At 56.1% G+C, this 23,892-nt stretch overlaps 1 protein-coding gene across 3 annotated transcripts in view; it reads left to right on the forward strand.

The window, feature by feature from the left end:
* Positions 1-23,022, forward strand: part of Rai1 (retinoic acid induced 1) — a 130,167-nt gene extending 107,145 nt beyond the window's left edge. For all 3 annotated transcript variants that reach the window (XM_070027545.1, XM_070027547.1, XM_070027548.1), the window contains 4 exons: positions 5,616-11,247; positions 16,758-16,851; positions 21,097-21,146; positions 21,551-23,022. In XM_070027545.1, coding sequence (XP_069883646.1) covers positions 5,632-11,247; positions 16,758-16,851; positions 21,097-21,146; positions 21,551-21,565 — 5,775 coding nt within the window. In that variant the 5' untranslated portion in view covers positions 5,616-5,631 and the 3' untranslated portion in view covers positions 21,566-23,022. The remainder of the gene's footprint in view (positions 1-5,615; positions 11,248-16,757; positions 16,852-21,096; positions 21,147-21,550) is intronic.
* The last annotated feature ends 870 nt before the right edge of the window (positions 23,023-23,892 follow it).

Here is a 23,892-nt window from a genome sequence, read left to right on the forward strand (position 1 = left end):
CTGAGGACTTTAATAGATCTTAGTTCTGTCCCTAGAGGAGACAGCATTGGTGGGTGGGAGAAGGATAACTGCTCCAAACATCTGGTCAATCAAGAAACTTGCTCCTATCTCCAACATCTTCGAGTCCTGAGCCCCAACTTCTCTGGAAGTCACTAGTCTCACAGAAAGCAGACTGAGGCATCTGATTCTCACTCCACTGCTTGCCTTACTACTCAGGACCCCGCAGACCCTGCAGAGAGGCATGCTGGGCACCTCATGGGGTTCTCCCAAGACATGGGTAGCTCATAAATGTAGAAGTGTTACATGGGAAGAACCGGAGAGGCCATGCGTTGGGTTGGGGCTGCTTTGTCTTCTAAGGCACAACTGTGTGTAGGGTATAACTGTCTGGTCTTTCTGACATTGCAGGGACTCATCCCTTCTTTCCCATCAAACCAAGGCCCTTAGGACTCATAGACCCCCAGATAGCAGTAAATCTGGCTGATGATTTATCCTGCTCATTCAGCTCCCATACATTTATTATTCCCATCCACAACAGATGGGGAGACCCTGGTGATTCCACCTTCTCCCAGGACCCCAGCCTTACCCCTTCCCAGCCTCCTGAGGCCCTGTAAATCCTCCCACCCCTGCTTCTGGCTTTGAATGGGTTGGGCTTAATATTTTCCCCCCTCTGCAGCTGCAAATCAGGAAACCAGGGTATAAAACAACTTTGAGTAAGTAGGTGGAATAGGACCAGTGACCTAGCAGCTGACAGGGAACAGGAAGTTCCTCCTCCCCTTTCTTTCTACCCTCCCTTTTTCTCAAGAAACAATTCCCTCCCAATCCTTCTCAGCTGGGCTTTTTTGGGGGGGAGGGGGCGGGGATCCTGGTCTAAGACTCAAATTTGGTATCAGATGCTTTCTCTCATTGGCTGATGCTTTGCCACATGAGCCAACTTCCAACCTCTGGACTCCTTTAGGATCCTCCCACTGGCCTGCAGCAGCTTTGACCCCAGGTCCATCCATTTCTTGGACTTTGAGAGGCTCTGGGCCTTGGGGCCCCTCACTGAGGCTGCTCAGGGGACAGTAGCCATGCTGACAGAGGTGGCCAGCGACCATCATTGCCTGCTAGCCGACCTACATATGGTGGGCTTGGCTGCAGGTAGATGAAGAGAAGGAGGAATAAATTTGTAAGACCTGAAAGCTTGGAGTGGAACTCAGTGGGAGAGTGCTTACCTAGTGTGTCCAAGGCCTTGGCTTCATCCCCAGTCCTGCAAAAAGCAAAGTGGAACCTGACTTACCCTTTAGGCCTCACAGGCTACAGAGCAGACAAGAAATCCATACTCACCCCTTAGCTCAGTACCTTTGTCTTGCTGTCCTTCATCAAGACATCTTCCTCTATGGGGCTGGGAAGATGGCCCAGAGGTAGAGTGCTTGCCTTGCATGTATGAGGCCCTGGGTTCGATTCTTCAGCACCACATAAGCAAAAAGAAAAAAGCAGGAAGTGGTGCTGTGGCTCAAGGGGTAGAGTGCTAGCCCTGAGCTGAAGAGCTGAGGGACAGAGCTCAGGCCCAGAGTTCAGGCCCCACGACCGCACCCAAAAAAAAACATCTTCCTCTAAAATAGGAATTCCTTGCATGGGGTCCAGGCAAAGGAGCATCCACCCTTTCGTGTCCCTGGGATACTAAGTACTTCACTTTGTCTATAAAAGGGACGGGACAGTCCAAGCACTGAGTGGGCAGCCTGTGCAGAGGAGATGCCCAGCAGTCACGGGTCTCCTGTAACCTTGGAGCCTTCAACTCTTTGAGGGTAAGACTGAGGGCTTACCCTAGTAGGGACTAGGATCTCATCATGCCCCTCCATGCATTATTTCATGGCTACATAGCTGACTTTGAGGTCTGAGACCAGCTGCTGGGTCCAAGGAAGTTCCCGGACACTGGAATGTAAGGACTGAAGTCCTAGCCCAGACCCTGTGGAGCATGGCCCTGAGCTCCTGCCCTGCTGGACCTGGCTGGCCTCTCCATCCGGGGGCCTAAGATGACCAGCTTCCAGGAAAGGCAGTCAGGATGAAGTAGTCCTGTGAGTGTGGAACTTACAGGGCGCTCAGAACCCTCCTGCCCACCAGCAGGTCCAATTTTCCAGGGAAGAAGCAGCTAGGAGCAGAGGGAGGAACCTGAGGCATAGGCCCCACAAGAACCCTGTATATGTAATGGCCCATCCTGTGGTCCCCACTTCTGAAGCCTCCTCCTGCCCACTTGGCCATGTCTTCCTTTTTCCAGTTTCAAAGGTCACGGCCATCCTGTTAGTCCTACTTGGGCCCTCTTTTGTCCCCCTCCAGTCTGTTCCAGCTCTACCTGCCTCTCTCCCCCTCCTTGTCCTTTCCTAGTGCTCTTGAAAAATAATCATAATCACAATAATTAATAACAACATGGCCCATGGCAGGCCTGAGGCAGCTCTTAAAGAAGAAACACTCATTTTCTCCTGGCTGAGCTGGTGGGACCTCTGCAGCTCCAAGAGGTGGCTGTGGTGCCACCATGCCTTTGTTCCTGCATCCTTCCTTCAGCTTGGGCTTGAAGGGTGGTGTTGCTTGCACCCTCCATCAGGCACTGGGCCTCCTGTATTTTAATTGAACTGTCTTTTCTTAGAGATAGATGTTTCGCCACATCCAGCTGCTCATGTGTATTGGGAAACCCGCCTGTAATCCAGTTCGGCTAAATTAAAAGACGCAGCAGCTGGACTGATTAAACAGGGAGGGGAGATTTGGACAGAGCGGGCAGGGAAGGGGGACATTGCTAATGGCACACACCCCCCCTTTTTAAATAATGTTTCTGGTAATGCATTTGGGAGAATGTGGAAAAAAAATAAAAAATAAAGCCGTAGAAATGTTAATGATATCCACAGGACACTCAGCAGGAAATGAGAGTGATCTGGGACTAATAAAAGCCGAAATGTAATTTGTGCAGATATACGAGGGAGGTGCAGCCTTCCGAGTGGTCCTGGGTTTGCGCATTCTGGGCTCATAAATGCACACCCAGGGAGGGCAATGAACTGGCTCTGGCTTTGGAACGGGTTTGGAAGGGCTCTGTGCCAGACCCTGAACCTCAGGGTGGCCTCCTCTCTGAAGGGGGCAGGGCGGGGCAGGAGGCACAGGGCTGCCCCACTTGACTAGGAGCTGCCATCAGCTCCTCCTTCCAAGAATGTTTTGTTTGTTTTGTTTTGTTTTGTTTTGTTTTTGTTGGTCATAGGGCTTGAACTCTGGGCCTGGGCACTGTCCTTCAGCTCAAGGCTCAAAGCTAGTGCTCTATCACTTGAGCCGCAGCGCCACTTCCAGTTTTCTGGGTGGTTTATTGGAGATGAGTCTCACGGATGTTCCTGCCCGGGCTGGCTTTGAACCGAGATCCTCAGATCTCAGCCTCCTGAGTAGCTAAGATTATAGGCATGAGCCACTGGTGTCCAGCTCCTCCAGTAGTGTTTTATCCAAGCTTCCAGGTGGGGATTGAAGCAGGTCAGAAGGGCAGCCACTACTTTGTGTTGGGGACAAAGGAGATGAGCCCAGGGAAGGAGAGGCAGAAGGCTTTGACAAGCTGGTAGGGAAGGACTTGCCTTGGGGGCAGCTGGATCAGGACAGATGACTCTGGCAGCCTGCTCTACTGGACTGTGGTCTCTTCTGACCCCTTCTCTGGATTGGTCCTTAGACACTGAATGAGGATGTCATCTTTGATGGGGTCCAGACCAAAGGAGAAGGGTGGCTAGACCTCCCTTTTCCACTCTCCTCACTCCACATTTCTCTTTCTTTTTCTTTTTCTTTCTTTCTTTTATTTTTGTTGGTCGCGGGGTTTGAACTCTGGACCTAGGCGCTGTCCCTCAGCTCTTCAGGTCAAGGCTAGCGCTCTACCACTTGAGCCATAACGCCACTTCTGGTTTTCTGAGTGGTTTATTGGAGATAAGAGTCTCACAGACTTCCTGCCTGGGCTGGCTTTGAACCTCGATCCTCAGATCTCAGCCTCCTGAATAGCTAGGGTTACAGGCGTGAGCCATCCGCGCCCGGCTCGTTTCTTTTTCTTATTCCCACATTTGTTTTTCTTTCTGTGGCCCCTCAAAGAACCCTGGAATCTGTGCAGCCCTACCCAAGCCACCCCTCCTTTTTTTTTTTATGTGTTTGGTAATAAGAACAGGAAAGTCCTTGTTCTCCTCTGGGGCCCCAGGCCACACAGGCTGAGCAAGTGGAACTCTTGTTCTTCCAGTCTCTGCTAGGTAAATCCAGAGCCTTCTGAGACTCAAGGCTGCTAGCCATTCCTCACCTGATTCCTGAAAGCCTGGAGCGAGCATCCCTTTCTCTTTGATCCCTCCTTTGAGAGTTTTCTGGGGTGATCAGGGCAGCCAGTCTGTTGGGGGAACCCTGAGCCCAGGCACCCAGGTCTGGCCTGTGTTGCAATCCCAGCCCTGCTTCCCTGAATAACCCCTGCTTAGCTGTAGGTCGTTTCCTGACCCAGGGCCCTGCTCTGGGGCAGCTCAGACTCCTGAGCCCAGCTCCTAAAATCATAACCAGATGGGGTTCTTAGTGCTCCCTGCCCCAGCCCTGACCTGCGGAGACTGGGAGGGGCCCTGCTAGGAGGGATGGGACTGTGTCACAGCATGCAGGAGGGGCCTGGGTCTGGACGCTCTTCCGTGGCTGTGGGACTGCGTCTGTCTCCAATTAGTATGCGCTCCCACACTCTGGGCCACGTAATCTGTTTATGCACCTATGATATCAAAAGAGGAGGCAGGTGCTGCTGTCCTGCCTTCCCCCGAGTCAGGAAGGGACGCTTTCTGACTACAGTGGCTCCACAGCCCCCAGTTGACGTCTGCTAGCAGCAACAGACAGAGTCCAGATGGCATGGCAGTGATGGGGAGGAGGAGGAGGAGGTGTGTTGTGTGTGTGTGTGTGTGTGTGTGAGAGAGAGAGAGAGAGAGAGAGAGAGAGAGAGAGAGAGAGAGAGAGAGAGATGCCTGTGTGTGTGTGTGTGTGTATGTGTGTGTGTGTGTGTGTGTGTGTGTGCGTGCATGCGTGCGTGCGTGCCTGGGTATGTGCTGTCATGCCAGGCCTTGGTAAGCAGCCTCTCCAGGATGGGGGCAGGGGCAGATCTTCACGGATCCCCCCAGCGTGTCTGGGTCACGCTCAAGCACGGCTGCAGGGGGACTAAGATTAGAGGATCCAGCAAGCCCCAGGGGACAGGAGCCTGAATTGCCTTGCTCTGCTAAATGATTTTGAGCTGTCTGCAAGGGCTGGGAGGAGGGGAGTGCAGGGGTGGGGGAGCCAGCTAGGAGGTGGGTGGGGTAAAGTGGCTGCTCCCGGGCGCCCTGGCTCTGGCTGGATCTCTTTGCACTTCTCATACTGGTGGTGGCTGTCCTTGGCGAGGCTCAGCTGCAGGCGCAGTGGAAGTGGGAATTAGGGAGCACACCTTCTTTCACCAGAAGTTGTCAATATGTGTACAGCTGGTGGGGAGGCTCTGGCAGGGCGAGAATATCAGGGGCCCTTCATAGGCTGGGGAGGTGGCTGGGAGGGGCGCTGGCTGAGGCTGAAGGACAAGGACAAGGCCCATCTGAATAGCTTTCCCTCCCCCACCCCCTGCCCTCCATCTCTCCTTTTTCTTTTCACAGATAACCAGCCCGAGTCATGCAGTCTTTTCGAGAAAGGTGTGGTTTCCATGGCAAACAACAGAACTACCCGCAGACCTCACAGGAAACATCGCGCCTGGAGAATTACAGGCAGCCCAGTCAGGCTGGGCTAAGCTGTGACCGGCAACGGCTGCTGGCCAAGGACTATTACAGCCCACAGCCTTATGCAGGTTATGAGGGTGGTGCCAGCACACCCTCTGGCGCAGCAACCACAGTGGCTGACAAGTACCACCGAGGCAGCAAGGCCCTGCAGGGGAGGCCGGCTTTCCCTGGCTATAGCAGCGTCCAGGACAGCAGCCCCTACCCAGGACGCTATTCTAGTGAGGAAGGTCTGCAGGCCTGGGGGGCTCCACAGCCACCTCCCCCTCAACCACAACCCCTGCCAGGAGGGGTGGGAAAGTATGAAGAGAACTTGATGAAGAAGACAGCGGTGCCCCCAGGCAGGCAGTACTCCGAGCAGGGCACCCAACTTCCCTTCCGGACTCACTCTTTGCATGTCCCCCAGCCTCCCCCTCAGCTGCCACAGCCCCAGCAACCCTTGGCATACCCCAAACTCCAAAGGCAGAAACTGCAGAATGACCTCGCCTCTCCCCTGCCTTTTCCCCAGGGCAGCCACTTTCCCCAGCATTCCCAGTCCTTCCCCACCTCCTCTACCTTCTCCTCGTCTGTCCAGGGTGGCAGCCAGGGGACCCACTCTTACAAGAGTTGCACAGCACCGTCTTCCCAGCCCCATGACAGGCCACTGACTGCCAATGCCAGCCTGGCCCCGGGGCAGCGGGTCCAGAACCTTCACACCTACCAGTCAGGCCGCCTTGGTTATGAGCAACAGCAGCAACAGCAGCAGCAGCAGCAAGCACTTCAGAGCCGGCACCATGCCCAGGAAACCCTCCATTACCAAAACCTCGCCAAATACCAACACTACGGACAGCAAGGCCAGGGCTACTGCCAGCCGGATGCGGCCGTCAGGACTCCAGAGCAGTATTACCAGACCTTCAGCCCCAGCTCCAGCCACTCCCCTGCACGGTCCGTGGGCCGCTCACCTTCCTACAGCTCCACCCCATCGCCGCTGATGCCCAACTTGGAGAACTTTCCATACAACCAGCAGCCACTCAGCACCGGAGCCTTCCCCACGGGTATCACCGACCACAGCCACTTCATGCCCCTGCTCAACCCCTCCCCGACCGATGCTGCTGGCTCTGTGGACACCCAGGCCAGCAACTGCAAGCCCCTGCAAAAGGACAAGATCCCTGAGAACCTGCTGTCAGATCTCAGCCTGCAGAGCCTCACGGCCCTGACCTCACAGGTGGAGAACATCTCCAACACCGTGCAGCAGCTCCTGCTGTCCAAGGCTGCTGTGCCGCAGAAGAAAGGGGTGAAGAACCTTGTGTCCAGGACTCCAGAACAGCACAAGAGCCAGCACTGTAGCCCCGAGGGCAGTGGCTACTCGGCAGAGCCAGCAGGCACACCACTGTCCGAGCCACCGAGCAGCACACCACAGTCCACCCATGCCGAGCCCCAGGAGGCGGACTACCTAAGCGGCTCTGAGGACCCTCTGGAGCGCAGCTTTCTCTACTGCAGCCAGGCCCGTGGCAGCCCTGCCAGGGTCAACAGCAACTCCAAGGCCAAGCCTGAGTCTGTGTCTACCTGTTCTGTGACCTCACCTGATGACATGTCCACCAAATCTGATGACTCCTTCCAGAGCCTGCACAGCACTCTGCCGCTGGACAGCTTTTCCAAGTTCGTAGCAGGCGAGCGAGATTGCCCACGGCTGCTGCTCAGCGCGCTGGCACAGGAAGACCTGGCCTCAGAGATCCTGGGGCTGCAGGAGGCCATCGGGGAGAAGGCTGACAAGGCCTGGGCCGAGGCTCCTGGACTGCCCAAAGATGCCAGCAAGCCGCCCTTCTCGCTGGAGAACCACAGCGCCTGCCTGGACTCCGTAGCCAAGACTGCATGGCCACGGCCAGGGGAGCCAGAGGCCCTGCCTGACTCCTTACAGCTGGACAAGGGTGGCAGCACCAAGGATTTCAGCGCAGGGCTGTTTGAAGACCCTTCTGTGGCCTTTGCCACCCCTGACCCCAAAAAGACAACCAGTGCCCTGTCCTTTGGCACCAAGACCACTCTTGGGGCTGCTGCTCCAGACCCCACCACGGCAGCATTTGACTGCTTCCCAGACACAACCACCGCCAGTTCAGTGGACAGTGCCAACCCCTTTGCCTGGCCAGAGGAGAACCTGGGGGATGCTTGTCCCCGGTGGGGATTACACCCTGGTGAACTCACCAAAGGCCTGGAGCAGGGTGGGAAGACCTCAGAAGGACTGGGCAAAGGGGAGGCCCATGAGGCTTCGGCCTGCCTGGGCTTCCAGGAGGAGGAGCCCTCGGGGGACAAGGCAGCCCTGCTGCCTGGGGATTTCAAGCAGGAGGAGGCGGGCGGGGTGAAGGAGGAGGCGGGCGGGCTGCTGCAGTGTCCCGATGTGGGCAAGGCTGACCGGTGGCTGGAGGACAGCCGACACTGCTGTTCCGCCGCTGACTTTGGGGACCTGCCACTGCTGCCAGCCCCTGGCAGAAAGGAGGACCTGGAGGCTGAGGAGGAGTACTCGTCCCTGTGTGAGCTACTGGGCAGCCCAGAGCAGAGGCCGGGCCTGCAGGACCCACTCTCACCCAAGGCCCCGCTCATCTGCACCAAGGAGGAGGCTGAGGAAGTGCTGGACTCCAAGGCTGCCTGGGATTCCCCGTGCCACCTCTCTGGGGAGTCCGTCATCTTGCTGGGCCCCACAGTGGGTGCTGAGTCCAAGGTCCAGAGCTGGTTTGAGTCCTCCCTGTCCCACATGAAGCCAGGTGAGGATAGGCCTGACGCAGAGCGGGCTCCAGGGGACTCTGCCTCCTCGGACCCCTCCCTGGCCCCCAAACTGAGCAAGCCCGCTGTGCCCGAGGCACCGATTGCTAAGAAAGAGCCTGTGCCACGGGGCAAAAGTTTACGAAGCCGGCGGGTACACCGGGGGCTGCCTGAGGCCGAGGACTCCCCATGCAGGGCCCCTGCGCTGCCCAAAGACCTCTTGCTCCCTGAGTCCTGCACGGGACCCCCACAAGGACAAATGGAAGGGGCTGGGGCTCCAGGCCGGGGGGCCTCAGAAGGCCTTCCCAGAATGTGTACCCGCTCCCTCACTGCCTTGAGTGAGCCCCGCACACCTGGACCGCCAGGCCTGACCACCACCCCCGCGCCCCCGGACAAACTGGGGGGCAAGCAGCGGGCTGCCTTCAAGTCTGGAAAGCGGGTGGGGAAGCCCTCGCCCAAGGCTGCATCTAGCCCCAGCAACCCGGCTGCCCTGCCTGTGGCCTCAGACAGCAGCCCCATGGGTTCCAAGACCAAGGAGACGGACTCCCCCGGCACACCTGGCAAGGACCAGCGCTCCATGATCCTCCGGTCCCGTACCAAACCCCAGGAAACCTTCCACGCCAAGCGGAGGCGGCCCTCTGAGAGCCGGCTCCCCAACTGCCGTGCCACCAAGAAACTCCTTGCTAACAACCACCTGCCCACCACCTTCAAGGTCTCCAGCAGCCCGCAGAAGGAAGGTCGGGTGAGCCAGCGGGCAAGAGTCCCTAAGCCTGGCACAGGGGGCAAGCTTTCAGATCGGCCCCTCCACGCACTCAAAAGGAAGTCAGCCTTCATGACGCCTGTCCCCACCAAGAAGCGGAACCTCGTCCTACGGAGCAGCAGCAGCAGCAGCAATACCAGTGGCAGCGGTGGGGACGGGAAGGAGGAGAGGGCTGAGGGTTCCCCCAACCTCTTCAGGAGGGTGTCCTCCCCCAAGAAGGCCAAGCCCAAGGGAAGTGGTGAGCCTCCCACCAAGCCACCACCCCTGGACACCCCTGACACCTGCAGCAAGCTCGCCTCCCGGGCAGCTTTCCAGGGTACCATGAAGACTAAGGTGCTGCCACCCCGGAAGGGCCGGGGCCTGAAGCTGGAGGCCATCGTGCAGAAGATCACCTCGCCCAGCCTCAAGAAGTTCGTGTGCAAAGTGCCAGGGGCCCCTCTTGGGACTCCTCTGAGCCCAGCCCTCCCGGACAAAGACCGTGGTGGGCTCAAGAGTGCTGGGGGCAGCCCAGCTGGGGCAGAAGAGGGTCTGGTCAGCATGGGTACTGGGCAGAAACTCCTGGCGGCTTCGGGAGCAGACCCGTTGTGCAGAAACCTGGCCAACAGGGCCTTAAAAGGCAAGCTCGTGAACAGTAAGAAACTGTCCTCACCTGACTGTTTCAAAAGTGAGGCCTACCCACCCGCAGAGGCCCTGCAACCCGGGGGGACTGCCCTAGCACCGAAGAAGAGGAGCCGGAAAGGCAGGGCAGGAGCACCAGGACTTTCCAAAATCCCACTGGAGAAGCGGCCCTATCTTGGCCCAGCTCTGCTCCTCACTCCCCGAGACAGGGTCAGCAGCGTGCAAGGGGATGTCGAGGACAACTCTGGTGGTGGTGGTGGTGGAGGAGGAGGAGGAGCAGGAGGAGGAGGAGGGGGAGGCAAGAAGCCAAAGACAGAGGAGCTGGGCCTGGCCTCCCAGCCTCCAGAAGGCCGACCCTGCCAGCCCCAGACAAGGGCACAGAAGCAGCCAAGCCACACCAACTACAGCAGCTACTCCAAGCGGAAGCGTCTGACCCGGGGCCGAGCCAAGAACACCAATGCTTCCCCCTGTAAGGGGCGTGCCAAGCGGAGACGGCAGCAGCAGGTACTGCCCCTGGATCCTGCAGAGCCTGAAATCCGCCTCAAGTACATTTCCTCTTGCAAGCGGCTGAGGGCAGACAGCCGGACCCCAGCCTTCTCACCCTTCGTGCGGGTGGAGAAGAGAGACGCATTCACCACCGTGTGCACTGTTGTCAACTCCCCCGGGGGCGAGCCCAAGCCCCATAGGAAGCCTTCCTCTTCCACCTCCTCCTCTTCCTCGTTCTCCTTAGACTCAGCGGGGGCCTCCCTGACCACACTCCCCGGAGGCTCCATCCTGCAGCCTCGGCCCTCCCTGCCCCTCTCCTCTACCATGCACCTGGGGCCTGTAGTCTCCAAGGCCCTGAGTACCTCTTGCCTTGTTTGCTGCCTCTGCCAAAACCCAGCCAACTTCAAGGACCTTGGGGACCTCTGTGGGCCCTATTACCCTGAACACTGCCTCCCCAAAAAGAAGCCAAAACTCAAGGAGAAGGTGCGGCCAGAAGGCATGTTCGAGGAGGCCTCACTCCCCCTTGAGAGAACAGTCAAAGGCCTCGAGTGTGTGGCCACCGCGGCCACCGCCGCCGCTGCCACCACCACCACCACCACTACCACTGGGAAACCCCCCAGGCCTGACGGCCCAGCTGACCCGGCCAAGCAGGGCTCGCTGCGCACCAGCGCCCGGGGCCTGTCCCGGCGCCTGCAAAGTTGTTACTGCTGTGATGGTCGGGGGGACGGGGGCGAGGAGGTAGCCCCAGCCGACAAGAACCGCAAGCATGAATGCAGCAAAGGGGTCCCCACAGAGCCTGGTGGGGATACCCAGGAGCACTGGGTGCATGAGGCCTGTGCTGTGTGGACCAGCGGGGTCTACCTGGTGGCCGGGAAGCTCTTTGGGCTGCAGGAGGCCATGAAGGTGGCCCTGGACATGGTAAGAGGCCAGCCCAGCTGGGGTGGAGCATGGGGCCCTAGGTACAGGCAGGAAGCTGGTATCTGCAGAGCTGCAGGTTGAGTCAATGGTGTCCGTGCCACAGAAACCCCCTGAAGAGCTGGAAGCAAGGGGGTAAAGGGAGGGGGCAAAATCGAAGCCCACATGAGACTAAGGCAGGACATGCTCATTACCCTCTCCCCAAAAACTCCTCTCCATAGCTCTTACATTCCACCCAGCCAGTTCCTACTCCCCTCCCCCCCCCCCAACCTACTCTCACTAAAAGCTAGGGCCCAGAGAAGATGGGAGGCCCTCAGAATGCAGAGCGAGGGTGGTCTGCGGGAACAGGCTGGTCCTGGTTGGGCTGGGGCAAAGATGACCCTCAAGCCACAGGGAGCACGGAGCCCTAGCCCACCATAGCCCCTGTGTTGAGCCCTGAGTACCAGCTCCCCTCAGGGAGCTGTGGCTACCGAGTGGCTGTGAACGGAGCCTTCACCTCTCTGTACCACCCCTCCACTCCAAATCAGTGCCTGGTACCCACCACGGGAATCATGGGGACACAGTGAGTTAATGGTCATCATGCTGTTAGTGTGGCACCTGGCCCACATTTAAGACACTATCTGGTATCACAGGACTAGGAAAACTAGGATGATGCTGGTACTGAGCACTGCGGGCACTGCAGGCCACTGGGCACGGCTGTTTGGGCTCCCTTCCAGGGGTCCACAGCCTCTCTAGCCAGTGAGTCAGGTAGAGAGGGCGACAGGCCCACTGGCCCCTATAAAACCTGCTCTCCCATGGCAGTGGCTAGTGGAAGTGTCTGTGCCCTAGGGTGGTAGACCTGTTTCTTGCCACTGGGGGGTGTCCTTCTCCCTCTGCACACTTGGAGCTCAGCCAAATCCCTGGCCCCCTGCATTGGGTCACTGCATTCATCCTGCCTTTTCTCTACTTACCACAGCCTACTGCAGGTGCCAGGCTCAAGAGGAGCCAGGGCATGGAAGGGTATGGACTGCCAACCTCTGAGCCATTCGGCCACCTGGAAGAGCTGCCCAGGCTAGCAGACTTACTCATCCCCCTACGGGTGCTCTCCCATATACCTTGCTCTTCTTCCTTGTACCTGACAGTGGGTGTGGTCCCTCTGGGCTGCCACATCCCTGGGGCTGCTGAGGCTGCTGCGCATGCCCCCTGGGTTTCCTGGGCTTTTCCCATCTCCCCCTAGGAATGGCTAGAGGTCCTCTCTGGGCCCACCTTGTTCGGGACATCACAACCACTGTGCCCTAATATACACAGTAGGCCACGGCCCCCACAGCCCTGATCTCCTGTGGTTTTGTTGTTGTTTTATTTTGTTTTTCCTTCTATTTCCTGCCCTTCTCAATTTTTCTCCCTCCTTCCTGTGCCCTCTGCCTACCTTCCCAGCTATCCTGAAATAAATTCAGCTTTCTCTTACCATTAAAAAAAATTGGCTGGGAGCCAGGTGCTGGTAGCTCAAGCCTGTAATCCTAGCTACTCAGGAGGCTGAGATGTGAGGATCATGGTTCAAAGGCAGCCCCAGCAGGAAAGTCTGTGAAACTCTTATCTCCAATAAACCATCAGAAAACTGCAAGTGGTGCTGTGGCTCAAGTGGTAGAGCACTTGCCTTGAGCTGAAGAGCGGAGGGACAGCACACAGGCCCAGAGTTCAAGCCCCACGACTGACAAAAAAGAAAAAGAAAAGAAAAGAAAAAATAAAGAAAAAGGCTGGGAATGTGGCTTAGTGGTAGAGTGCTTGCCTTGCCTAGCATACATGAAGCCCTGGGTTCAATTCCTCCATACCACATAGACAGAAAAAGCCAGAAGTGGCACTGTGGCTCAAGTGGTAGAGTGCTAGCCTTGAGCAAAAAGCTCAGAGATGGTGCTCAGGCCCTGAGTTCAAGCCCCAGGTCTGGCAAAAATAAAAATAAATTTTAAAAAATTCTAGTAGTTCTTGGACCTGTTGGTCCCAGCTGGTGACTACCTTGCCCCTGCCATTCATGTCAGCCCCACTGAAAACTACCATCTACCCAGCAGTCTCGGCTCTGTGGCCTTGTGGAGTACTGAGGGCCAGGGCTGAGAACCCACAGGGTCCCCTTGCATAGCACTGGCAGGCCAGAACTAGGAAGAACACAGAATGAAGTCCTTTCCTGTCCAGGCCTGTCCCTGTGGCTCTGACACACACACACACACACACACACACGTGCACACACGCACTCATGCCAGAGGGCCAGCTCTCCTGGACCCAAACTAAACAGGAGTTTGCTGGGCGCAGAGGGTCTCTCCCCACCAGCCCTAGGTGACCTGGGGCTGGCAGTCAGGGTGTGCTGCCCATCCAGACAAGAAGCCACTCCTGAGCCTAGGGGGGTCAGGGTAGGGATGGGTAATGATTGGAAAAGCCAGGCTTGTCCTCATGGAACACCTTAGAAGAACGTGCAGGATCTAGCCTTCCCAGGCCTCTGGGGTCACAGTGCAGCCCACTGCTTCCTGCCTTGCTGGCTCCCCTGAAACCAAACATGCTGAGCCAGACACCAGGTGCGCATGCCTGTAATTCTAGCACTTGAGAGGATCACAGTTCAAAACCAGCTCAGATAGGAAAGTCCATGATATTCTTTATCTCCAACTAGCCAGCAAAAAGCTGGAAGTGGAGCTGTGGCTCAAGGGGTAGAGTGCTAGCCTTGAGTGAAACATCTAAGGGATGGTGCCTAGCTCCTGAATTCAAGCCCCAGGACCGGCAGAACCAAACAAACAGACCCTGGTGCAAATCCCAGTTCTGCCACGTGCCATTGTATAACTCCAGCCCTGATGCCAACCCAGGTTGGGCAGGTCATCGTGACAGCCCCTACTCAGTACCCTGCTGGTGCTTTAGCCTCACTTTGCTGCCTTATGGACTAAGGTATGGCCTTGGGCCCTCTCTGCCTCCTTCCCCACAATACCTGCAGTCTTTGAGTTCTGCTATTCCCGGTTCTCCTAGAGCCTCAGTTTCCTGGTCTGCCTCAAGCCCTACTTTCCCATTACCGTCTTGTATGCCCCCTCCCATCCAGATGAGGCCTGGTGACACAATGCTCCAGATGAGGGGGACACAGGGCTGACTTGTATTGTTATGAGGATGGCAGTATCTGCTTAGGCCTGGTGTGGGCCTTGGGACAGACAAGGCAGCGCTCAGGCCTCATGTGTGGGTTGCTGGGGCTAGCAACATCAGAGGTATGTTTCTATACCTGTTTCTAAAATGGCACTCAGATGCCTACCTCAAAGGTTGTTGGGGATACAAGAAGGCAGAGAGGTACTGTCAACCGTAGCAGCTCCTTAAAAGTTCTAACACCCTACGGGCTGCTATGGATTCAACTCAGCCTGGTCTGGGACCCCCACTGGTGCTTTATTGCCTCTTGCGTAGGTCAGGAATTGGAGGTCATTGGATTCCAGATCCTCATGCCATTCTCCCAGACTGCTCAGAGACAGTGTGAAAAGTTGGTGTTCTAGAATATTCCTCAGCTCCCACTCTGCTCCTGCTCCTGGCCTCCTCAGCTGCAGGAGTTTAGGTGGAGCCTAACTCATCCAGGGCAGCATGTGTACCTGGGTCCACTAGGTTTTGACACAGGCCCCAACCTGGAGCTGTGACCTTAGGAAAGTTTTTCAGCTGCTTCACCTACTGGTTAATCTGGATAAATAACATACTGGGCTGGGGGTGGAGGCTTCCACTTGTGATCTTAGCTACTCAGGAGGCTAAATCTGAAGGATCCTGTTCAGAGGCTAGCCCAGAACAAAAGTGCAAGACTATCTGAAAAATGACTAAAGCAAAAAGGGTTTGGAGCATGGCTTTAGTAGTAGAGCGCTCACTTAATTAGCAAATGTGAGGCTCTGAGTTAAAATTCCAATACCACCCAAAATTAGAAATAACTGTGATTACTGGGAGCTAGTAGCTCATAGCTGTAATCCTAGCTACTCAGGAGGCTGAGTATCTGAGGATCAGGGTTCAAAGCCAGCCCAGACAGGAAAGTCTGTGAGACTCTTACCTCCAATTAACCACCAAAAAGCTGAAAGTGGGCCTGTGGTTCAAGTGGTTAGAGCACTAGGTCTTGAGCACAAAAGCTCAGGGACAATGCCCAGACCCTGAATTCAAGCCCCAGGAACAGAAAAAAGCCCTGATACTACTGGGCTGCCAGGACTTGGCCTCGGCCTGCTCTGCTCCTCACTTCCTTCCCACCTTGACTTCTCAGCAGGATCACACTACTGTGGTTCATGAACACGCGTGGCCTTGGACCTGTCTCTGTCCCACTTTTCCAAGGGCCTTCTCTGCATTGTCTTACTAATATGGCCACATCCCGTGCACCTCCCCCCCCCCCATGTGTAGGGGCAGGCATATGCCAGGCCAGGTTCACATGGAATCAGAATCTTGAGGCTCCTGTGTCACCACCTTTGCATCTGACCTTTGTTGTCCCCGGGAGGTGACTGTGTCACCCTGGCTACAAGGAGAGACAGCAGAGCCTCCCACCCTCCCACCACCTGTAGAGGGGGGCTGCTAGAAGGAGCCAGCAGGAGCCACGCAGGGTGGAACCATGCTCGAACTAGCTTCACTTTACTCACTTTTTGGATAAAGCCTTATGTCTTTGCCCTGCGGAAGCCCCAGATCGCAATCCTTCGGAGTTCTGCCTCCTGAGTAGTTGGGGTCACAGGTAGAAGCCACCACACCCAGTTCAGTATTACAGTTATTGATCCCCGCCGTCTCAGCTCCAGGCTGGGCCCTGAGTCAAAACCTAGTAGGCCCAGTCATACTACGTTGTGAACTTTGCAGCTGGGGAGGCCAGGAGCAGGAGTGAAGTGGGGAGCTGAAGAACATTCTAGAACATCAGGTTTTCATACTGCTTCTGGGTGGATAATTTCCGCTGCTTGAGCCAGGCATGGTAGTGTATGACCGTAATCCCTGATGCTAGGGAAGGGTTGATGGTGATGGGAGGGTAGAAGGTTCCAGGCAATCTGGGCAAAATTTGTGAGCCTCCTGTTTCAGAACCAAAATATAAGCTGGGCTCTCATGACTCATATCCATGGTTCTAGCTGCTCTGGAATCTGAGGCCTAGAGTGTTACGGTTGCAAGCCAGCCCAGGCAGAAAAGCTTGTGAGATTCTTATCTCCAAAAATCTGTAGGAAGCAGGACCGGTGTTGTGGCTCAAGTGTTAGTGCATCAGCCAAGCAAGCATGAGACCCTGAGTTCAAATCCCAGTGCCACAAATTTTTTTTTAAAAAAGAGCCAAGGACACACCACTCACAGCATGAAGGAGCACTGGGCAGATGCTGGCTGCTAGCCCTAGCCATAATGGCCAGTAGTGTCGCCAGCACCCAGCATGCCAGCCCAGGGGCTTCCAGATAGCAAGTGCTTATGGGTGTTTGCATCCCAGCACTGAGCCTCCTGGCTGCCTTCCAGCAGCAGATCTGGACGAGGCAGGAGGTGGGGTTGCTGGGGCCTGTGTGGAAAGATGGGAGACTCACCTGCCTTCCTTTTCTCTTCACCAGACATGTTCCAGCTGCCAAGAAGCCGGGGCCACCATTGGTTGCTCCTACAAAGGATGCGTCCACACCTACCACTATCCGTGTGCCAGCGACGCGGGTGAGTGCCAGCCAAAGGGACCAGGGTGGGGGGCACATGGGCACAGCTCCTCTAACTCAGGTCCCATGTCACCATTGGGGCCCCCTCCCACTCCCTCATTCTTCTTTTTCTCTGCCTAGATCTGGGCTGGGCAATGCCAGGGTCACTGAAATCAGGTCCCACTCACCTGGTTAGGACAGCCCAGAGCAGTGTGGAGAGATAAGGCATAAGCAAGAATATGGAGAGCTTACTAAGGAGCTGGGCCTTTGGAGGATGAATAGGAGTTTATTTGCACAGAGACCAAGGGAAAGGTTATACAACCATAAATTCCAAGTGAAAGACTAGGAGTATAGCTCAGTGTAGAGCATTTGACCTGCAAATATGAAGCCTTGGGTTACATCCCTAATCGGACAAGTAATCTTGAGCTCCCTTCTGTAATTCCAGCTACTCAGGAGGTAGGATTAGAAGGCCAGCCCAGGCACAGTTGCTGAGACCCTATTTCATGGATAAGTTGAGTGTGGTAGTGGTACACCTCTGTAATCCTAGGTAGGAGAAGTGCAGTCTGAGACTGGCCTCAGGAAAAAAAAAAAAAAAAAAAAAAGGAGACAACTGAAAAATATCTAAAGAAAAACGGGGCTAGAGGTGTGGTTCAAGTGTGGAAAACCTGCCTAGCCAGCATAAGCCTTGTGTTCAAACGCCAGCAGGTGATGGGGGAGAGGGAGAGAAGAGGTCTGAGACCAAATGGGCTATTGGCCCAGGGAACCCTTTGGGAAGTTTTGAGCAGGGTGGTGGGTGTAGACACAAGCCATAGCTCCCTGCATTCCCTCTCATTCTCTTCCTCTATCTTACATATGCACTGTTGCCAGGCACATACAGTAAAGGGTTGCACCAGCCTGCTCCTCATTGGCCAGGTAGGGAAACTGAGGCTCAGTGAGATTCTTTACATCTACGCAAGAAAAGCTGTCACTCATAGTGTAACAGTCACCAATTTCTTGATGGTATTTGGTGGTGGCAGTGGTGGTGGTTATGGGGCCTGGGCACTGTCCCTGAGCTCTTTTTGCTCAAGGCTAGTGCTCTACTACTTTGAGCCATAATGCCACTTCCAGTTTTCTGTTGATTAATTGGATATGAGCCTCACAAATGTTCCTGCTCTGGCTGGTTTTGAACTGAGATCCTCAGATCTCAGCCTCCTGAGTAACTAGGATTACAGGTGTGAGGTACCCAGCTCATTTTACAGGAGGGAGTCTTAGGCCCAGATTCAATCCTGGTGGCCTTTCTTCCCACATAGTCTGGAGCACCACAGCTGTCTCTTCCCAGGGTTATGGGGAGCAGAGCAGAATAGTGAACCCTAACCAGAAGGTGCAGCCTCTTTCTTATTTTGGGCCCGGCCCCTCTTTATACCTCCATCCCTCAGAGCTCTAGCCTAGATGGCCTAGTGACCTTCACTCTGCCTCGTGGTGGACAGAGCCCAGGGCTCCTGTCACTGGCCAGCAGATCCTCCCACTGCCCCACCTGCCTCCTGAGTCCAAGGCCAGCACCAGCTCCAGCTCTAGCCAAGCTACCAGATTTCAAATGGTGACCTCAGAGGGGGCCGGAGGGGCCACAGGAGTGGGATTGCAGTGGGGTTTCTTGCTGGCTCTGCCTCACACTACACACTGGGGGTCAGGTTTGGACGTGGACATGGCCTTATCTGGGCCCAGTCTCACTCCCACAGCTGCTAACACGAGTGAGTTCCTCCTCTGTGGGAGTTAATGTGGTGCCACTGCATGCCACGCCCTCCAGCAAGGCCCAGTGCCATCTCTAGCTGCATCTTTACCAATGGGCCCCACCGCCTGGCCCTGGAGAGAGGGGCAGGGCACAAAGGCTGGCTTTTCCCTCTTTTTTTCCATCCTCCCCAGGGAACCCCGTGGAGTGGCAGACAGGACAGCCTGGTTCTGCCCACAGTAATGGAGACCGGGCAAGGAGGAGGAGAGTGTGCTTGTGGGAGAGGTTTGCCCTGCCCGAGCTGGGAGGGCATCCAGGGAGAATTCAGGCAGAGGTGACGTTTGAGTGAAGCCCCAAAAGACCCAAGGAGGTGGACCACAGCTGGTTAGCGGTGGACTTTCACTAGGCTCTGAGCTATATAACAGGAAGCTCTGCAGAGTCAAGGGAATTCAGACAGGAAGGCAGCTGGGAGGACAAGATCAGGGCTGATGAGCTCCTCCTGCCTTAGCCCTGGCAGGAGAGGATGGTTGGCTGGTGTGGGTAGAGTCATATACCCCAAGACTGTGCGGCACCAACCCACAAGACTTGTAAGAGATGAGGAATGGGGTGTTGAGCCTGACATCTAACTTCCCGGTATTAGGGGAGTCGCTGGTTGGAGCAGGGCTGGTGTGAAAAGATAGAGGGGAATACTGCTACTGAGCTACTATTCTTCCAGGCTCACCTTAGTGGTTTAAACAGCAATGATTCCTTAATTCTGACAAGGGCACAGGCCAGCGGGCAGGTTCTACACCAGGGGTTGGATGCTCTGGGGAGGCCACAGCTGGATCAGTTCTTACTTGCTTCACATGGTCCTGCCCCCAGCACTGGTCCTCTCACTGCCCTGCCTACAGACCTTAGCTCACTTCTGCTAGCGACGATAGCAAATCCCAAGGGCTGCCAGGGTTCACAGTGGGATGAGCTGCAGGAGCTCACACTACAAAGGATCCATGTGATCCACCTTCTACGCATGCAGCTATGCCGGGGACCAGCTGTGCTGAGGTGTCCTAGACAGAATTGTCCCGGTTGGGCTCATCCGGTTCGTTCCTGGCAATCAGTCAGCAGGTGGAGGCTCATGTGAGTGGTGTAAGGGCCAAGAGGGGGGCAGCCAAGGTGTGCTCAGGCCTCCAGAGTGCCCACAGGCTGCCGCCTACCATCTTGTGCTGCCTCGCTGGCCCTCTCAGCCCAATACCCTTCCAGTCCTTACTAAGGATCCCCACTTGAGATCCGTACTGGTTCCCAAGAACAGAGCCAACAAGATGTCCTGTTAGAACATTCCACTCAGCCCATGGCTCACCAGGCCAGCCAGGGGGGAGCAGGGGGACACTGAGGTCTGGCCCTTGTCAGTGACTGCCCCAAGTGGCTGCTGGGTGATTGCTGGGCTAGCTGGTTCCGAAGTAGTGACCCATACCCACAGCTTCCAGTGGCCCAGGTCCTTGACTCAAGTATCTGCCACCGAGCCAGAGGACCTGCAATGTGTGAGCCCAGTGTGCTGTGGAAATCTAGCCTAGTTGTGGAGCTAAATGATGGCTGTTGGCTGTTTCCAAGCAGCTGGTACTACAGGCAGCTTTCAAGTCATGGCTGCCCCTGCTCCTAGATCCTAGGGAGTAGGCAGAAAGAAGTAGGAGGCCACAATGAGGCCTGCAGCTATTTCCCCAGCAGCCAGGCTCCTCCTTGGGGGTGTGGTTGCTCCCCAGTGTGAGCTAGAAGGAGGCATTAAGGAAGGTGGCTCCTGGCCAGTGAGCAGGGAAGGGAGATGAGCCCAAAGAGGCCTCAGGTAGAAAATGGAGGTGCACAGGGAGAAAGGACAGGTCTCCCAAGATGGCACTGGGCCAGGTGCGGAGCCTACTCTGGTTAGGGAGGCATAACTACTGGCCATGCTTGCTGTCTTCTGCACAGTAGGCCACTGCCTGTACACCTGGGATTTACAGGGACCCGAAATCTCTGTGTGCAGCCTCCCTGTTCCCATAGGAACAAGTCCCTCCCCCAGCACCTGCTTTGCACACAGCTCAAGTGGAGATTGATACACCCAACTAGTTAGGCCATATCCTGCAGATGGGGAGACCATGACTTGGCACAGCTGAATAGAGTCCAGACCTGTGACACTACCCCTCTGTCACCACCATACCTGCCTAGGTATGCATCTGGGGGGCGAGGGGGGCTGGGCACATTCCTCACACTGCAGCCTTCCTTAGGAGGGAGACTAGGAGCCGCGCCTACTGTAACAGGAGTGACCACGCAGAACCAGGCAGATGAGAAGAATCTAGAGGTAGGAGTCTGCCTTACAGTCAGGGAAGATCTTCAATGACAAGAAGTGTGCCAGTGGAAGTTCTAGGTGGAGGAGATGGGGTAAGGGTTAAGCCCAGGGGCTGCGGTGTCCCCTGGCATCCCTGTGATGGAATTTGGGTTGTGGGGCTTTAAGCAGGACCTGGGCCATTCTGTGCCACAATTCTCCTCTGGCCTCCAAACCCGGCCAGCAGCGAGCTCACCCCCGCTCTAACCACCAAACCTTCTCTTTGGTCACAGGTTGCATATTCATCGAAGAGAACTTTTCTTTGAAGTGTCCCAAGCATAAGGCAAGTGGCCCATAAGTGTCCCCATTTTTTTTCCCACTTCCTTTATAAGCCCTTCCTCTGATCTGCTCCGCTCTGCGCCTTCCCGGGCCCAGGAGCAGGTCGGCACAGGCAGGTAGGGAAGAAGGCTTCCTCCATCGGGCAGGTCTTGAAGAAGGGACCCGCCGGGGGATGATGGAGAGAGGGCTGGCGGGGCCCGGGGTGCGGGCTGACAGCCCGTGATCAGAAGAAAAGCCCGAGCGGGACGGGTCGGTGGAGGTCGGGGCGGAGCCCTGCGGGGCAGGCCGGGGGCGGAGCCCGCGGGACGCCGCCTGGCTGGGCGGGGAACGCGCGCGAGCGCGCACGTCTTCCTGCCTTCCCCCCCCCCCCCCCTCGATAACGGGCTCTCCGCGTCCGGTTTTCTGTAGAGGCTGCCATTGTAATCCACCACGCCGACTGGAGGAGCCGCCGGAGCCCGCCTGCCCGTCCGCCGCCGAGGGAGAGGAGCCGCCTGCGCACCCCGGAGCTTTGAGCTGCTCCCGGCGCGGGCGCGGAGCCGATCCTTGATCCGAGTTCCGGATCTTGGATCCGGCCGCCAAGGGCTCAGACTTGCGGCCTCGGGTTGGAAGGAAAACCTGTTCCGGAGTAGCTCGCTTCCGGAACCGGACGACGTGTGGGGCGCTCTGACCCGCCACCCCCGGAGCCAGGCTTGGAGAGCGGAGCCGGCGGAGTGGTCAGACTCCTCGCGGCTCGGGGCACCCTGCCTCTGGCGGGGGTGGGAGATGGCTGTGGCCTGGGGACGCTCCCCCCCCCCGTCCCCCCCGCCTGAAAGTTCGACGTGGCACACATTCCTCGGGGGAGCTGCCGCCGCCGTCCCGGGGCGGTGGCGGCCCTGTGAGAGGCCTGGGGCGTCTCGAGGAGGGGCAAACCGAAGCCTTTCTGAAGAAGAAGGCCAGGCGGGCGTGGAGGGGGCCAGAGGCTTTGGGAAAAGCCCTCGGAACGCGGCCAAGAGTTCTTCCTACCCAGTCTTTGCCAAAGCTTTTGTGCGGGTCGGGCATAGCCCGGGTAGTCGTAGGCCTAAGCTCAGGGGGTGCGGGGAGGGGAGGGGGTGGAGACTGGGACACCCTTTTGCTTCTGTTTGTACCCTTTCTGATCCTCCTCCCATCCCTGGAGCTCAGCCTGGACGCACAGCAAAAAAAAAAAAAAAAGAAAAGAAAGAAAGAGACCAGACCCAGGTACCTCCTGCGGATGCAGTCGTCCCAAAGCACCATGGTCACGGTCATTTCCAGGAACCGCAGCGCCCACTCGGCACGGGAGCAGGGACAGCGCTAGATTCGTGTACAAAACCTGTGTACCCCTCTATATATATGTTACATAGAATGTATATATGTTGGGAACATGCTCGCTTCTCCCTTGTGTCGCCGTCGCGCGCCCCGCAGCACAGAACCCCCAACCGGGCCCTTTCAGGAGAAGGGGCTACTGTGATGTCCCTTCCCCGTGCAGCCACCACCAGCCCGGGCCAGTCCTTGCCAGTCTGTCCACCTGTCCGTCCGTGTCCTCAGCTCTGTCCACGCTTCGATAGGCCTGACGCAGCCCCCTGCCCGGGGTCGCCCTAGCAACTTCCTGTACATATGACTGTAAAATGGTAAACGTGTGTATTATATCTGGCCTCGTTATATAGTGTATATATATGTATACATATACATATATATAATATATATGAAGACTGTAAATGTTAAGACGACTAGTGTTCTTATTAGTATATTGCTTCACACTGAAGATTGTGTGTATCGAGCTGTTTCTAAAAGATGTTTATTTTCCTTAAGAGTTAAAAAAAAAAAACAGTCATTGCATTCAGAAAAAAAAAAAAGTCAATAAAGATACAACGATTGTTTTGGAAGTCTGCAGCTCCTGGATTCTGACCAGATTCTGCTGGGAGTTGGGACCAGGCTTTGTGTGGCTGATGGGAAAGCACAAATGGGGATCAGATTCTGCCAAGTTGGGACGCTAGCACATTAGACCTCTAATGCCTTGATGGCCTTATCTGCCCATGTGGTGTCCAGTCCTGAACATAGCATGGGTGGGACACTAGGAAACCCAGGTTGTAACTCAGTAGGCTCTTGAGTCTGTCTTCCTGTGTCACCCCAGTTCCTGGGGAGTGAGAAGGGCGGTGGGGACCATCAAGGCCCTAAGGGTTGATATAAACATGGTCGGATATGAATGGGAAAGGTCTACTAGAGGAAAGGTCTACTAGAGGTCATAACATTGGAAAGGCCCAAATTCTGTCCTTTATGGTGGACTCAGGGACAGGAGGCACTAGACCCTCGAGGGAGAAGGGTCAATGTATCCCTCAGCTGAAGTACACTGTCCTGACCAAAGGAACAAAGCCCAGGTTATAAATAATTTCATTCTTTATTCTCTGTACAAAACTCGACCTACGAAAATAAAAGTTTGTAAAAGGCAAAGTAGCACATGAGCCTCTGAAGCCAGGATGCTGGCTCACCAAAATCTACACTATGTACAAGTCCTCCAGAAGGGGGAGAGGCCCTTGGGACAAGGCCCCCCTCAGCTTAGGAGAAAGGTGCCTCTCCTTCCTCTAGACCGGTTGGGGGAGGGGGGGTGGCCCACTAAATTATCTGCAAAGTCAGAGCCACAGACGGCTCCGTCCCTGCACTTCCAGGATCGGCCACCAGAGGTCACCACTATCCTGGCTGCCGCTTTCAGGTTGGGGCGAGGGGTGAGGTGTCTGGGGACTTAGGTCCCCAAGCCT

Source organism: Dipodomys merriami, unplaced genomic scaffold, assembly GCF_024711535.1.
Source record: "Dipodomys merriami isolate MVZ:Mamm:240054 unplaced genomic scaffold, mDipMer1.0.p SCAF_19, whole genome shotgun sequence".
NCBI classification, from domain to species: Eukaryota; Metazoa; Chordata; class Mammalia; order Rodentia; family Heteromyidae; genus Dipodomys; species Dipodomys merriami.